Genomic DNA, 16,506 nt, shown 5'->3' with positions numbered 1-16,506 from the left:
AATCGCGTCCCGCAGGGCCTGATTCAGCATGCATCACAAAAGCAAAATCTTTCTCTCTCTAATGGGCAAAAGCAAGTTGCACTGACGATGGGGCAGATGTAACTCGTGTAGAGTTGGATTTGGGTGAGTTATTTTATTTATGTGCAGGATAAATACTGTCTGCTTCATTTTTACACTGTAATTTGGATTTCAGTTTCAAAACACCCCACCCGTCTTCAGTGCACATGGTTTTGACCATTACAGAAAGATTTAGCTTTTGTGATCCACACTGAATCAGGCCCCCAGCTGGGAGTGAAAAGCAAGAATAAAAGTGCACGCAACACACCCCAGTACTAACCCTATGACCTCATATTACCCAGTCTGACTTGTTGCGGTCCTATTGCATAATCCCAGATTCAATAATAGGAGTCAACTGCCTGAGGCAGAGGAAGCAAATGCCACATAAGTTTCTGCTGTTGCTGGCTTCTGGGCAAGACTAAAACCCATGATTTATTGATCGTGGGTAATAGGACATCACCCTAAGGGAAGAATGGATCCTAGAGATCAATGCATCAGTTGTTCTAGGCATCGACAAAATCGATGACTTTTATAAAAGCCAGCTGGCAGATGACATTTCATATGCATCAATACCAACCTCCTTGGTATAATTATTAATAGGGTCCATGCAATTGGCCTAAAATCGTTAAGGTGGAACTATGCTTTTTGAAAAGATATTGGTACTCCCCAAAGCTGCTGAAGATCCTGTGGCCAGGTAAGGGTCTAGGGCTGGTCTAAAGTAGCTGGAATGGACTAGTCTGGTTACCGAAGTTATAGCCAGAAGTGTTCGCATACAGAAGAATTGAGATGTAGGAATACACACAGAATAGAGTGCGTACTACTGTTTTCTAAACTCCATTGGATCCAGACTATCTTTCAAAATAAAATATAAAAAATTGTTAGCCATGCATCTGGTACTCAGTATAACCGATCTGTCTTTGCAGCCATTTGCAGCTGGAATTGATGTTTTTGAAGACAAACCAAAGTTGGCAGCCTGGAAGCACAGAGTAGAGGAGGCAGTTGGGGCAGAACTCTTTAAAGAAGCACATGATCGTATAATGCATGCCAAAGATATGCGGAATCAGCCCCTTCCCGCAGAACTTAAAGAGCGGCTTTTAGCCAGGCTAAAATATTTCTCTTCCTGATGGTGCTATTCTGAAGGATGAGGACAACACAGCTGCATTTAAGAAATTTGCTTTTGGCATATGTTGGCATTTGCAACCTGTCTGCAATAAACCATCATCTCTAGATGAGCCAATTATCTCAATGTACCACAATAGTAACTGACCTTTTTTTTTTTTTTTTTTTTTTTAAATAAACCTGTCTATGGAACGTCTGGTTATCCTGCATGTCTTCTAGTATTTTGTATTCCATAAGAAGTAATTTATCTAACAGCTAGGATAATCTAGCCGCATATGCAATGGGTTTATTCTACCTTACAGTTGGCTACATGAGCTCTCAGCTAGTAGCTCTGTTTTCTCTTTACAGCAATAAACTGCAGAAACAAATGGGGTAGATATACGAAGTCATGAAGAGAGCTAAAGTACCAGCCAACCAGCTATTAACTTGTAGCCAGGCAGTTAGTAGCTTATTAGGTGGTACTTTATACCACCTACTCTCCAATTTAGTACATGAATGCTGTCATTCTGCCCTGCATGGAACTCTGATCATCCTCCTAGACAAAACCGACCACCTTAATATGTTTGGCTAGTAACAGACTGAGCGTCACATTTATTAAGCCTGATAAAGTGGTCAATTGTAACCTAACTGTCATTTGATTTATCAAACCCAGCCTGCAACTTGACAGTTAGGAGCTGATTGGCTGGTGCATTATCACCGGCCACTTTATCATTTCACCAGGCTTAATAAATCTTCCACTGTGTCTTGTCATCAGATCAGGGAATGGAGTGTTCCCAGCAAGGTATATGTATTGTGGGGTTACTGGAGTTACACTCCCACCAATGTACAGTAGCATAGCACAGGCCACAATTGTATTTCAATTTTTGGAAGGAGACCGGTCATTTTAGATCAGTGGTTCCCAACCTGGGGTACTAGTACCCCTGGGGGTACTCTGCAGACCAGTTGGGGGTACTTCTAAATAATATTGGTAATGGCAGAAGGAGTCTCCTGATAGCAGAAGAAGTCTCCCATTGCCATGGAGATGAACCACGTTGCGTAACTTTCGGTTCCATCAGCATCATCAGTGAACTCAGGCATCAGCGATCTTCTGCTCCACGCTGACATGGGTGGAGAAATCGGCTGCATTAATCCTACATATGTTAGCGGTACCTCTGGAGACAGTTCACAGCCTGCGGCCATGCACATAGACACAATTCCTGACCACATACTGTTTTGCTACTCCTAATGCTCACTTCCACTACACTCCTAAGCACTGTGGATATTTCAAATTGAAAGGAGGGGGTACTCAAAAATGAAAAGCCTAATCAAGGGGTACAGGACAGAAAAAAGGTTGGGAACCACTGTTTTAGATGGTTGAACAATAAAGAAATGTATCTGTAGATCCGAAGTTCCCAACCAATGTCCCCAAGGCACATTTGCTGTTAAAGATTTAATGATATCCATACTTGAGCACAGGGGTATAGATCATTAGGTCAACATGACGGAAGGTCGACACACGCATTAGGTCGACATGGGGTTTTTCACTTTTTTTGTCGACTTGGAAACTGAAACGTATCACTGAGTCCCCTCGCATGGCTTGCTGCATTTGCCATGCTTTGGGCACATCGCCTTGCTATGCTCGCCACACTATTTTATTCTCCTACCACGCCCTAGTGGGTGATAGGGCATGAAATACAGCCTTTCGGCGCCCCCCCAAAAAAGTGAAAAACCCCATGTCGACCTAATGACCCTCTCGACCTAGTGACTGTATACCGAGCACAGGATACTTCGCACAAGAGTTGTGATTTAACCATGTATATCCCTAGAACCTGGTGTGTTAGTGTGCCTTGAGGTGTGGAAACACTGCTGTAGAGATACATGATGGAGGGTAGAGGGCAACCACAAACCAGCCTGCTCTTATCTTTGTGATCCCTGAAATCATACTTCCTATTATACGTGATACATGTAAAGTAAGTGTATGTCTGCACATTTTAAAGATACATTAGATGAAAGTGAGAATATGCATGACTTGGTTCAATAAAAAAAATTAGGAATAAAGATTCTAACTTCTGGTTACAAACTTACATGATCAGGGTTCAAGGAAGTAGAGCAAGGGGAAATTCCACACATGCTTTTTCTGACACTCTCTTCACACAGAAATAACATCTCTGACCGCTCACTGACTTTCAGAGAAACCGGGACGGTTGCGATAGTCAGCAGCAGCCTCAGTGATCTTTACTACTGTGAGTGTCACCCATTTATCTTTCTTATCTATTATCTGTATCTTTATGTGAGTGGTTACCGTCGCAACAATAATACCCAGCTTCAGTACTTATCTCCTTACTTATAAGTTACGGCAACAACAATAATTAATATATTAAAAATTATAAAAACAAGAATTGCCCAGTACAAATATAAGTGTTCCGGACTGTACCAGAGCAGGACAACTCCTCTTTGGCGATAACATTCAAAATAAAATATATTTCGCTTATTAAAACTTCCCTTATTATCAAGATGGGACTAGGAATTGACAAGCTTACATAATAGCAGCATATCCAATTCAGAATATTGCTCCTCCCACCTGATAAATCTCAGGAGTCTACCATATTCATAGGATTGTACTTAATTATTCTATAAAATTACCTTTACTCTACCTATGACATATATGTTTGGTGTTGTGTGTCTGTCTGTCTGCAAATCCCTATTTTAAATGATCATTAAAAGTTACATTTTATAACTATTCTTTGAAACACTATCTTTTTGACAATTTAAAGAGTGCCCCCAAACAAAAGAGAGTACTTTTTCTTCTTTTACTTTGGAAATTCCACACAGGTTAGCTTATAAATAAAGCCGTCATTTATCAGACGCTAACCGGAAAAGCAGTTGCATACTATTGCTGAGAAATGTAGGTTGGAGGTATTCCGTGGAAGTAATGTACACATGTTCAAGGGAATACAGTTCATTTGGTTTGTATTATTATGGGCCAAAAACAACTATTATAATTTTTATTCATTAGGCTCCACAAGTGGTATGCAACGCTGTACATCTAGAACACTTCTGTGACAATGGATCACATAGACCGGGTAAAAAGTTCAAAACAGTACATTTTATTCTTCCAGCAGCAGTTTGGGCATTCACATTCCCCTAGCATCAACACAGCATTGTGAGGAAGATCAGGACACACCACCTTCCTGGAAAGGGCATCTGCATTCAAGGGATGTTTCTCAGTGCGATGATGCACTTCAAGCTTAAATGGCTGCAAGTCCAAAAAGCAATGAGTTTCCTTAGAGACATTAATACTGCCTCCACCTTTGGAAGGTGAATCCCAGGCACAACTAAGTCCTCTAAATACACTGCAACATAGTCTCTGAGCCTGGAGCAACTTGTTCATGGCCCTTTGAAAAGTAACAGGGGTCCCACATAAACCATTATACTTTATAATGGAAAAGACCCTCTGGAGTGGAAAAGGCCATCTTTGCCATGGCAGCTTTAGTCAAAGGAATTTGCAAATACCATTTTTGTTAAGTCAAGAGTAGTGAGATACTGACGTTTTGCTAAACTTTCCACTAGCTCCTCAACACAGGGTATATAATGATAGCATTGGAGTCAAACTGAGAAACTTTATTCAACCTTCAGAAGTAATTGCGGAACCTTGAGGCTCCTGAAAGCTTGGACACTAACACAATAGGATTATTCCATTTGCTGTTTAACTTCTCTATGACCCCTAGACACAGCATCTCCTTGACGTCCCGTTTAACGGCTGCCCTTTTTGCCTCAGGTATAGGACATGGGGCCTTATTCTAGATTACTCTTTCTGACAAAATCCTTCTTACAGTAGATGGACAAAACCATGTGCACTGCAGGTGGGGCAGATGTTACTTGTGCAGAGAGAATTAGATTTGGGTAGGGTTGTACTTCAGAGTGAGATCTATATTGCAGTGTAAAAATAAAGCAGCCAGTATTTACCCTGCACAGAAACAAAATAACTCGCCCAAATCTAATTCTCTCTGCACATTTTACATCTGCCCCCCCTGCAGTGCACATGGTTTTGACCATCTAAGAAGGGTTTTGTCGGAAAGAGTGAACTAGAAGGTACTTATATGTGAGTTGGGCACCCACTAAGCTATTTGCTTAGTTTAACGCGTCTCCCCGCGGGGCTCGCCACACTATATAAAATCAACTCCATGTCGACATGGATAGTGGGGGTATGAGCGTACTTACTATAGTGGGCGCCCAATTAACATATAAGTACCAACTAGAATAAGGCCCATGGTCTCTATTTTATCCCCCCCCTCCTCGCCCCCCAAAAAAGCCGTCCTCACCGTCAAACTCCCTCGCCGTATGCATTAATTTAAGGAAATCCTCGCTGTGAGAGACTGGTGAGGATTACCTTACATGGCAAGGTTTGCCATGGGATGAGATGGGGGGGGGAATGTGGTTGAATACCCGGACGGTGAGTTATTGGCACTACTTATCATCCTAACTCGCTGTCAAGGCATTGAATACTGCCCTATGACTTCTTGTGTCTGGCTGGGACTCCAAGTAATTTTTATGGGAACCTGACAATCTAGGTTTTCATGGCTACTACAGAGGGTTGATACTGGTTTTCTCATCCTTCTTTTACCAGGTCTAAATTCTCCTGGGATGTCTACCATATAGAAATTTGTGCAAGTTGTCTGTCTCTCCATAATGTCACACAATAGACTGGCTGGTGGGAATCTACATCTGTATGAAGTAATCAAATGAATAATAAACATATAATAAACATCTTCTTCAGCTTGAGGAACCTGCCCACCGCCTTGCAGGAGCAGTGCACAGCATTCCTGTCTTTATGCTTGATCTGGTCATTTAAACATTCATGCTGGGCGTGGGCAAGAAAATGGAGATGATAAAAGCAACTGACGCACTTCCCAAGGAAATAATGTTCAGGTGGTAGTACGAGAAATGGCCATATGTCACCATGAGCTGACCACTCAGAGCTCCTATGGCGTATCCCAGCAAGTTATATGTTCTACAACATATAAAGGCCTTGTCATACTTGTCAGCTGTCACCACACTATATACATAAGAAAAGATGGCAATGTCACATGCAGTGACCATAGCTGAGGTAACCTGAAGGCACTGCATGGCCTGGAAACTGGACGCAAACCACAGTAGTCTGTAGGTGATGACTTAGCACAGGCCCTGATACATGATGACTGGTTTGTATCTGCAGAGGTCAATAAAGAGGAGAGCTGGCAGCTGGAGAAGCAGCAGGCTGTATGTCCATATTTGGGGGAGCTGATCCGTGACCTCTCTCATACTGAAGTGCTTGGTAGGCCCAGTCATGTACTCTGTGTAGAGGGTCTCAGGTGGAAAAAGAACCCATGTACAGTAAGTGGATTTTTTGTTTTTACCTGTAAAATCTTTTTTCTTCTTCGGGATGCATGGTCCCACAGGGATAACATCGGGGTTATAGGTGGATCCAGAGGACTGTGTCACCAATCAGCAAAGCCTGGAGCAATCCCACAAGCTTTTTCTATTTTTGTAACAAAGCAGAGGCATAGCTACCATAAGGCAGCCACCGCGGCTGCTTGGGGGAGCAAGCGCCAGCGGGGCACCCCCGGTGCCCGGGAACTCTGGTCAGACCCCCCTTACCCCTCCGCATGCCGCCGCCACCGCATTCTGTCCGGCACCGCAGATAGCCTCCGGGCTCCGTCTCCTGCAGTAATGAAAAATGTCACGACAAAATGGCTGCCCCCTAATAGCAGACAGAGGGCAGCACCGTCGGAAGGGGACGCGCGCGCACCTCGTGCGCGCGCGTCCCCTTCCGGCATACAGATGGCGGCGGGGCAGGGGATGGCGATGGCGACGCCATCGCCATCCCCTGCAAAGATGAATTTCGCTACATCTGTACCCAGCTGAGAGAGACATGCAGAGATTCAGCATGTAGCAGCACATCTCCTGGAGTATGGGTTGGTCTCCCCTGTAAAAACGTCTTCTACTGATTGTTTTTTACAGCATTCATATCCTACTTGCTCATTAAGTAGCACAGTAGTTGATTGGAGTGCAGGTACTTGTGGATTATCACGGCTCCCACGATGGCCATCGTACATGAAAAAATCGCATGCGATTTGATCGCATGCGGTCGCATGCGATTTTTCAATGAAAAGCATCCAAATGCATTGGAATTAGTATGAAACATGTTCAATGGCCCCCAAATGGCATTTTTGAGGCTGTACCACCCCCACTATCAACGCGAACCCGAAGCGTGGCGAGCCCGCGAGGGGCGGCGGTACGCGTTCTACGACCTTTTCATACCCCCACTATCCACGTCGGCGTGGAGTTGAGAATAGAAAGTGTGGCGAGCGCAGCGAGCCCGAAGCGTGGCGAGTGCAGCGAGCCCCGCGAGGGGATGTGGATACCTTCACAGGTATCCGCGTCCCCTCACGGGCTTCACAGGTGTCCGCGTCCCCTCGCGGGGCGCGCTGCGCTCGCCACGCTTCAGGAGCGGTGGCTCGCTGCGCGCGCCACACTTTCTATTCTCAACTCCACGCCGACATGGATAGTGGGGGTATGAAGAGGTCGTAGGACGCGTACCGCCGCGTTGATAGTGGGGGTGGTACATCCTCAAAAATGCCATTTGGGGGCCATTGAACATGTTTCATACTAATTCCAATGCATTTGGATGCTTTTCAGTGAAAAATCAACAAAAAAAATTTGACAAAAACTGCAAAAATCGCATCGCATGCCATCGCATGCCACTATATATGGCATGCGATGGGAGCCGTGATAATCCACAAGTACCGGAGTGCATTTGAAATTATTTGTACCAGTATTGGACTTATATATTCTGCATTGTATGTGACTTGTGCTAACTTTGTTGTTTGACTGCTCTAGGTATACCTTACTGTCTACTGTTGTCTACTCTGTTTACAGGTTAGAGGTTGGGTCCTCCTAAGTTCCGTACTATATACCACACTGGGTTTCCTTTAAAGGCATACTTCTATTGTGTGTATGTGTGCACCAAGACTTCTAATCTCATTCAGAGAAAATCTCCCAAGCTACTATCATGTAGGTGTTGTGCTGCAGCTCTGTCTGAACAGGATGGTGTTCAGGATGGTTTGTCTATAAACTGTTACATTCCTTCTGGTCAGCCTCCGGTAGTTGTACAGGAGCCTCCTTGGGCTATTTTTCAACAGCTCCTAGGTACTTTAGAAACTAAAACAACAATGACACCAGGATGGCTACCCATAAAACCAATTGGTTGTTACAAATGTGGAAATAATAAGTGTGTTACCTGTAACCGCATTGAAAATAAGATTACTACTATTAATCTGCCATCTGATAATATCAAAATTGGGGGCTTCATTAATTGTAATACTACCTTTTATTGTATATATGTTGACATGTAGCGATCTAAAATATGTGGGTTGGACTAAAAGAACTCTGAAAATTTGTTTCCTTGAACATCGAAGGGGGGATCTTTTACATAGTGTTTCATGTCACTATGCTGAATACTATCAAAGTGACCCCAATTGCCTCTGTCTCACTGGTCTTGAATATGTACCACCCACTAATCGTGGTGACGATAGGTTCCGTGGACTTTTAAGTTGGATTGTTTGTTTCCCAATGGTCTCAATGAAGCAATGGAACTAAATATTGTACTTTAAGTCTCTCCTCTTGTGAAATACTATACTCTCTATATACTCTAATTTATATATATATATATTACATTCCTCGTTTAACGACCGGGTTCCGTTCTTACGACCCGGTCGTTAAGCGAATTGGTCGTTAAACAAGCCTATATAAAACCCCTTAATAAGAGTAAAGTACACTTTTAAATAAAGAACTACACTTCTAAATAAAGAAATACACTTCTAAATAAATATAGAAGAATAATTCTTCTTTTACTTTGCATTTTTTTGTTTTTGCAAACAGTACAGTATGCATTTTTCGAAACATAACTTGCTTTACTTTACTTGTTAACATAAATTTGTTTCATTTGCATGTTTTATTTTGCAAGTTTATTTTACTTTGCATAACATAACTTGCTTTAATTTGCATGCTTTTTTACTTCACATAACTTTACTTTGCATAACTTGCATAGAGAACATAAATCGAAACAAAGGGAAAACACACAAAAAAATCAGACTACAATACCATCATCATTGGAGTCATCAGCAGGGTTACCCACAGTTATTGAGGGCCCAGGTAGGGGAGATGATGGCAAGGAAATTACAGAACTTGTATTGGGAGTACTACTGGGTGTAGCTTTTGAGAAGAATCCCGTCAGTGTGGTCTGCTTTTTCTTTGTCTTCTTTTCTTCATAAATTTCACGATAGCATTGTAAAAGTTTGTTCATTTGGGGTTTCACTTTCGTGAACCTTTCAACATTAGGGTCCATACCCTCAAGCTGTAACATAGCCGCATTCACTTTTGAGAACACACCAGCACACCCTTTACAGTGAACTTCTTTTCTACTTCTTCTGCTCTTTCCTTTTCTTCTCCTTCTTTCTCTTCCAAGTGCTGCTGTGCTTCCAATTCTATTAGATCTTCGTTAGTTAACTCTCCCTCAACATATTCCACTCATTCTTCAATATCTTCCACTTCCACATCTAAATTAAGCTTGTTAGCCAGCTCCACAGTGTTTTGATTTATGACATCGATAAGTTCATCTGTGTCCAACCCTTCAACATCATTCACAAAACGTTTTAGACATTTTTTCCATATGCCTTGCATACAATTTTCTGTCATTTCTTCCCAAGCTGTTGCAATGTTCTTTATGCAGTCTAAAATGTTGTAGGCCATCCAAAAGTCATGAAGGGTTACTTCATAATTTTCTGTTGCTGATACAAGTTTGGAAAAAGTGGTGTGCAAATAGTATGCCTTGAACGTGGCTATAGCCTGTTGGTCCATTGGCTGTAGGATAGAAGTTGTGTTTTTTTGGCAGAAACATAACCTTTATATCCTGGTTTACATCATCAAGATGTTGAGGGTGTCCTGGGCAATTATCAAGCAGGAGGATAATATGAAAGGGAATGCCCTGTTGCAGACAATAACGCTTGATCTGGGGTATGAAGCAGTTGATGAACCAATCTTCAAATAAAGCTTGTGTTATCCATGCCTTGCTATTTGCACGATCGTAAACGGGCAGCATGTGCTTACTAATTTGCTTCAATGCAAGTGGGTTCAGGGATCAAAGGCTTTCATTTGAAACCAGCGACATTTCCTCCCAACAATAAAGTGACTCTGTCCTTAAAAGCCTTGAAGCCGGGCATTGATTTAGCTTCTGTGTGTATGTAGGACCTTTCAGGCATTTTTTTCCAGAAAAAGCCAGTTTCATCCACATTGAAGATTTGTTCCGGACAGTAGCTGCTTGCCATGATGATTTCATCAAATTCACCCACACATTTTTCTGCTGCTTCTACATCAGCACTCGCAGCCTCACTGCTGATATTGCGATTATGAAGGTTGAATCTGCGATGAAACCTTTGAAACCATCCATTGCTTGCTGTAAATGTACCTGTTGATTCTTCCCCTTCACGCACCTTCAAAGTCTGGAAGATACTGCGTGCCTTGGCTTAAATTATTGAAAGGCTCAGAGGCATTCTTTTTTGTATGTGGTCATCAAACCAGATTGCCAGTAATTTCTCCATTTCATGAATGAGGCCTTTCCGCTGCCTAGTTATTATGGCTTTAAAGCCTGTTGATGCTTTCACTGCCTCCTTCACTCTTTCCTTATCCTTCAAGATTGTTGAAATGGTTGAATGTGCAAGCTCCAACTCACTTGCAATCTCTTTAAAAAAAATTCCAGCTTCATGATCGTTTATGATCCTCATTTTCAGCTGAAGATCAATAGCCCTCCCTTTCTTGCCACTTTCTCCTGTCATATTATTCCTTTTCTCTGCCATGACAAATTGACGCTGAGACGCTGTACGCAGCGGGTTGCTAAACAGTCTGGGCAGGTCGTAACTGCGAGTGTGTAGGCGCGCAGGTCATAAATCCGAGCGGGCGGGGTCGTAAGTCCAAGCAGTCGCAGCGCTAAGTGAGGAATGTCTGTGTATGTATGTATATATATATATATATATATATATAAAAACAAACACAACAATACCCCAAACTTGCGCTCAATACAGAGTGAAAGCAGCACCACTGCGGGATCCCCTGTTAGACAGGACCCAGGGTTTTAGAGATGAAAAAAGAAGGGAAATGCAGGGTGCGCTAATATATGTAATTACAACCACTGAATAAAATGACAATTTATTAATAACAATAGAAAATGCCCTTTGGGCCAAGAATTGACATCACAGTATATGGATAATACACTTCATCTAACAAGTAGGATGAAATAGTGTCACTGAAGTGGAGATTTCCAATATCGGATGAAATTCCCAATGCGTTTCGTCATATAAATTGACTTCCTCAGGGGCGATGGAAGTTATACTTCATACATCAGAGTTTACTGGATAGGGTCTCCTTTGAAAAGAGGTAAATCTTACACAGATATCAGAAAGATGACAATTCTGAAACACCAGGTTGTATTAGACAAGCCACAGGGGGCAGGGTTACAAGCGTCTTAATATCAGAACAGTCCAGATCACGATATAAATTCAATAATCACTGGCCAATCACTATGCAGAATTATCTACCCACTGATGGTCGAATAGCAGATTTCTTAATATCGAAAAGATCCGGTCACAATAACTATGATGACTCAACAATCACAGGCCATAAAAACTCCACAGTAAACGGATGTGTACAGCAGGGGTCCACAAACTGGACTGTATATACCCCCACTTGGAGAAGGATGGAGCCGGCACACAGCAATAGGTGAAAAAATATGAAGAAGGTTTTAATGCAAAAGCATAGTTGCAGACCAGTGGCTGTTGACCTGACAGCCGTTTCAACTGCACGCAGGCAGTTTTCATCAGAGGTGAAAGGGCTGTCAGTTTTTTTTCACCTATTGCTGTGTGCCGGCTCCATCCTTCTCCAAGTGGGGGGTAAGTGCTTTCCATTTCATTTATTATGTGCCAGGCACCGGCCCGCTGGAACAGCCCAAATTGGAGTGCCAACCTGTGAAGCAATTCATATATATATATATATATATATATATATATATATATATATATATATATATATATATATATGTATGTATGTATGTATTTATTTTTCTCCTAACAAACGTATATTATTATTTGTTATTGATTAACATATTTGATATGTCTATTTAGTTTTTCCTGATGTATTTCTCTCTAATTGACAATTCTTAATTTTTTTCTATTTTGGGCACAATAATGTTTTCATTATACAAGAAATCTTAGTGTTTTATTATCATGTCCCATCTAAAGAGAAAATGCCCTCTGTACAGTAGTATATATAACATTTTTCATTATATATATCTTATTTTAGCTATGTGGAAGGCATATGCATTCCACCTTGGTATTTATCCTTCTATACATGACCCATCTAATGAACTATTATAATTATTATTATTATTATTATTATTATTATAATTTTATTTATAAGGCGCCACAAGTGTTTCGCAGCGCCGTACAAAGGAACAATACAGGGAGACAAAACTTGGCATAACATTGAATAAATAACAAAAATACAGTACAAATAAAGAGCACCACAGTTCAATACACATTACAGCTTAAATGTAAGTAGTGAGGACTCAATCAACATACAACTAGAGGCTTGAGGCCAATGATGGAGATGCGTATGAAGATGGTCACTGAGTGTTGGAGTAAAGGAGAGCTGTGAGTGAAATGTGAAGAGAAGTGGGCTTTGACAACAGGAGGGAAGAGGGCCCTACTCGGAGGAGCTTACAATCTAGTAGGAAGGGGAGACAGACAGATTACAAGAGGTGCAAGCGAGGGGGTGGTGGTTAGATAGCAGGATGTAAACAGGCAAGGGGTCGGAGAATCAGCTGGTTTATGCAGTGGAAGGGTACGCTTTGATGAATAGGTGAGTTTTCAGTGCCCGTTTGAAGCTTTGCAAGGTCGGGGAGAGTCTAATGGAGCGAGGGAGTGCGTTCCACTGAAGGGGTGCAGCACGGGCAAAGTCCTGTACTCTAGCATGGGAAGCAGTGATCAGGGTGGAGGAGAGACGACAGTCGTCAGCTGACCGTAGAGGGCGGGAGGGTGTATGAATGGAGATAAGGTTAGAGATATATGGAGCAATGGAATTAGAGATGGCCCTGTATGTGAGTGTGAGGTGTTTGAAGAGGATTCTGTAGGGGAATGGAAGCCAGTGCAGATTTTGTTGAAGGGGAGTAGCAGAGTTAGAGCGGTGGGAGAGGAAGATAAGCCTGGCTGCAGCATTGAGGACAGATTGGAGAGGAGCTAGTTGGGATTGAGCGAGGCCAGTGAGAAGAGCATTACAGTAGTCAAGCCGTGAGATGACTAATGAGTGGATGATCAGCTTAGTTGCACTCTGTGAGAGAAAGGGCCTGATGCGAGCAATGTTGCGTAACTGGAACCGGCAAGAATGGGCCAGGGCTTGGATGTGGGGTGCAAAGGAGAGGGAGGAGTCAAGAGTGACACCCAGGCAGCGGAGTTGGGGAACAGGGGAGATGATGGTGTTGTTAACAGTGATAGAGATATTAGTAGGGGGCATAGCTCTGGGTGGGGGAAAGATAATAAGTTCGGTTTTGTCCATATTCAGCCTCAGAAATCGCTCAGACATCCAGGTAGAGATGGCAGCGAGGCAGTTGGAAACTTGAGAGAAAACAGTGGGGGACAGATCAGGAGAGGAGAGGTAGATTTGGGTGTCATCTGCATAGAGGTGATATGATCGTGCCGGATACAGTAAAGGCTCCAGAGGCCAATTATTCCCCATCTTTCGACTTCCAGCGGGGCTGAAGCGCATTAAGTGCTCCACTATAAATATCTCTATTGGGATTCGGCACGTGATCATTTTCCACCATTCAACGCCGCTCTCCTATTCCTTCCGGTAACACGGGGGAAGGAGTTCAGGGACTGCTGGGTGGAATGCATATGTGTTCCACCATTTTCTTTCATCTATATTCGCTATACACTGAGTGGCCAAATTATTATGCCCACCCCCTCAATACAATGTTGGACCATCTTTTGCCCTTAATACTGCATGGATTCTTCTTGGCATGGACTCTGAGATGTTGGTAGGTGGTATGAGGAATATGAGACCATATCCGATGAACTGCACTTTCCAATTCCTTAAGATTTGATGGTACTGGATCCAGCTGGTGCTAGCCCCCCGCCCGCCCCAGGCAAAAAAAAACGCCCGCCGGGGGGGGGCACGGGTGTGGACGATACTGCGGCACGGGGGGGGGGTGTGTGCGGTGGGCGATACTGCGGCGGGCGATACTACCCCCCCTCCCCCCCCGGAGCATAGGTGGTGCCGCGCTGAAATCCCCCCAGCGGGGAGCGGGCGGCGCGGGGGGAGCAGGGAGGACCATGCTACGGGTGGGATATGAGAGGGGATCACACAGACTTACCTGCTCCCCGCTTTCGGGTACCTCTTTATGGTACCTCAGCGGCTCAGTACCGCCCTCCAGCGGCCGGCGTCCTAGGCAAATGCCTAGTCCTGCCTAGTGGTGGCGCCGGCTCTGCTGATGACCCATTCGATCTCATCCCACAGATTCTCAATTTGATTGAGATCTGGTGATTGTGCAGGCCAACTTAGCAAGGCAAAGTCTTTGTCATACTCTTCGAACCATATGAGGACAATGCCAGCCTAATGACAGGGAGCATTGTCCTGCTGGAAGTATCCATCGCTGGCATGGTACACATTAACATAACAGGATGTACTTGAGCTGTGATAACACTCAAATACCCTTAGCCATTCAGATGACGGTCCACAGAAATCAAAGGACCCATACAATGCCAAGGAAACATCCCCCAAACCATAATATTGCCTCCACCAGCTGTGGAGGCAATATTGTTGGCAATGCAGTTGGGGTCCATGCTTTCGTGCTGTTTGCTCCATATTCGCACCCTGCCATCTGCATGGTGTAATTGAAAACGCGATTCATTGGACCACATGACCCATTTCCAGTCATCTACTGTCCAATCCTTGTGCTTCTTCGCGAACTGGAGACATCTGCTCTTGTTAAAGGCAGACAGTAGAGGTTTTCTAACAGGTTGTCGGCTTCCATAGCCTGTACAGTGTAATGTGCGGTGAACAGTCCATTCAGAGACCTTCGCAGTTGCTCCTTGATTGAGATTGCCCGCAATTTGATGTACTGTTGCTCTTCTGTTGGACTGGACAACTTTGGAAACACTCTTTTCAGATCGAGCATTCAGCAGCCTGTGACGATAACAAGCCTGAAGTTGAGACCTGGTTTTCCACTTGGTAGTCCACTCTCTATAAACATTAATAACCGCTGCTCTCGAGTACTTCACAAGTGCAGCCGTTTTGCTGATACTGGTACCGACGGTTCGAGCACCTACAATGCGTTCAAACTCTGTTTAATCACGTTTTTTGTCAATTTCTTTGCAAGAAACACAGTGCCATTGATGCTTCACTTGTCCTGCATTTAATTTTTATAGCTATCTCGCCCTCTAGCAGCAACAACGTGAAGTTATGGCCAATCTGCGTATACGTGTCAAGCGGTCATCATAATTTGGCCACTCAAGTGTATACGTTATCTGTTCAGATCTGTCTTAATAAAGATTCATACTTTTAAGAATACTTATATCATCCCAGTATTTGTGATATCCCTGTGGCCTTTATGAAGGGTAATGTGATAGGAACAAGGAAGGCCCTACGTCCTCAATCTATTTTTATATTTACTAAGGTTTGTGGTTTTCAAATATATTATTCATATACTACTAGGTGATTCATCGCGCCCCATTAAAAGTAGAAATATATGTGTGTGAGATATTTTTTATTTTTTTTTTATTTGCTGAATGATGTGCTTGAAGTGCATTTGAGTAAAAGCAGACATTTTTTTAAATCAAAGTGCATATAATTGTAATGGGGGTGTAGTCTGTGATAGTGTTATGAAGATTGGTTTTCCGTGAGATGCATGGATGGGTGTGTGTGTGTGTGTGTAGTTGTGAGTATTGGAGGCATGGATGTGTGTGTGTTTTACAATCCATTTTGTCCATCAGTGGGCTAACACAGTAAAGTGTACTGTGGTACACCGTGAGTTTTGAGGCCAGCAGCTACCCAAGGGACCTTCAACCAAATGTGTGCTAAAGTGTGTATTGCAGATGTGAGTGTAAAAGGTGAGGTTGTGTGTTTTGTGAGTGGTGTAGGGTGCAGGAGTTAATAGAGATATAGGGTAAGTAGTGTAAAGCCTGTGGCATGTAGTTGTGAGCATTGGACGCATGGATGGGTGTGTGTGTGTAGTTGTGATTATGTGCAGCATATCCGCGTCCCCTC

General features: G+C 43.2%; 1 protein-coding gene across 2 annotated transcripts in view; it reads left to right on the top strand.

Moving 5' to 3' along the window:
* The window catches only part of LOC146008861 (glutathione S-transferase theta-1-like), a 184,509-nt gene extending 183,163 nt beyond the window's left edge, over nucleotides 1-1,346 (top strand). For both annotated transcript variants that reach the window (XM_083148635.1, XM_083148645.1), the window contains exon 5: nucleotides 981-1,346. In XM_083148635.1, the coding sequence (XP_083004761.1) occupies nucleotides 981-1,181 (201 nt within the window). In that variant the 3' untranslated portion in view covers nucleotides 1,182-1,346. The remainder of the gene's footprint in view (nucleotides 1-980) is intronic.
* The last annotated feature ends 15,160 nt before the right edge of the window (nucleotides 1,347-16,506 follow it).

The sequence above is a fragment of the Crinia signifera genome, chromosome 1, assembly GCF_055691185.1.
Source record: "Crinia signifera chromosome 1, ASM5569118v1, whole genome shotgun sequence".
NCBI classification, from domain to species: Eukaryota; Metazoa; Chordata; class Amphibia; order Anura; family Myobatrachidae; genus Crinia; species Crinia signifera.
The sequence above is the reverse complement of the archived record's forward strand: the minus strand, read 5'-3'. Positions and strand labels throughout refer to the sequence as shown.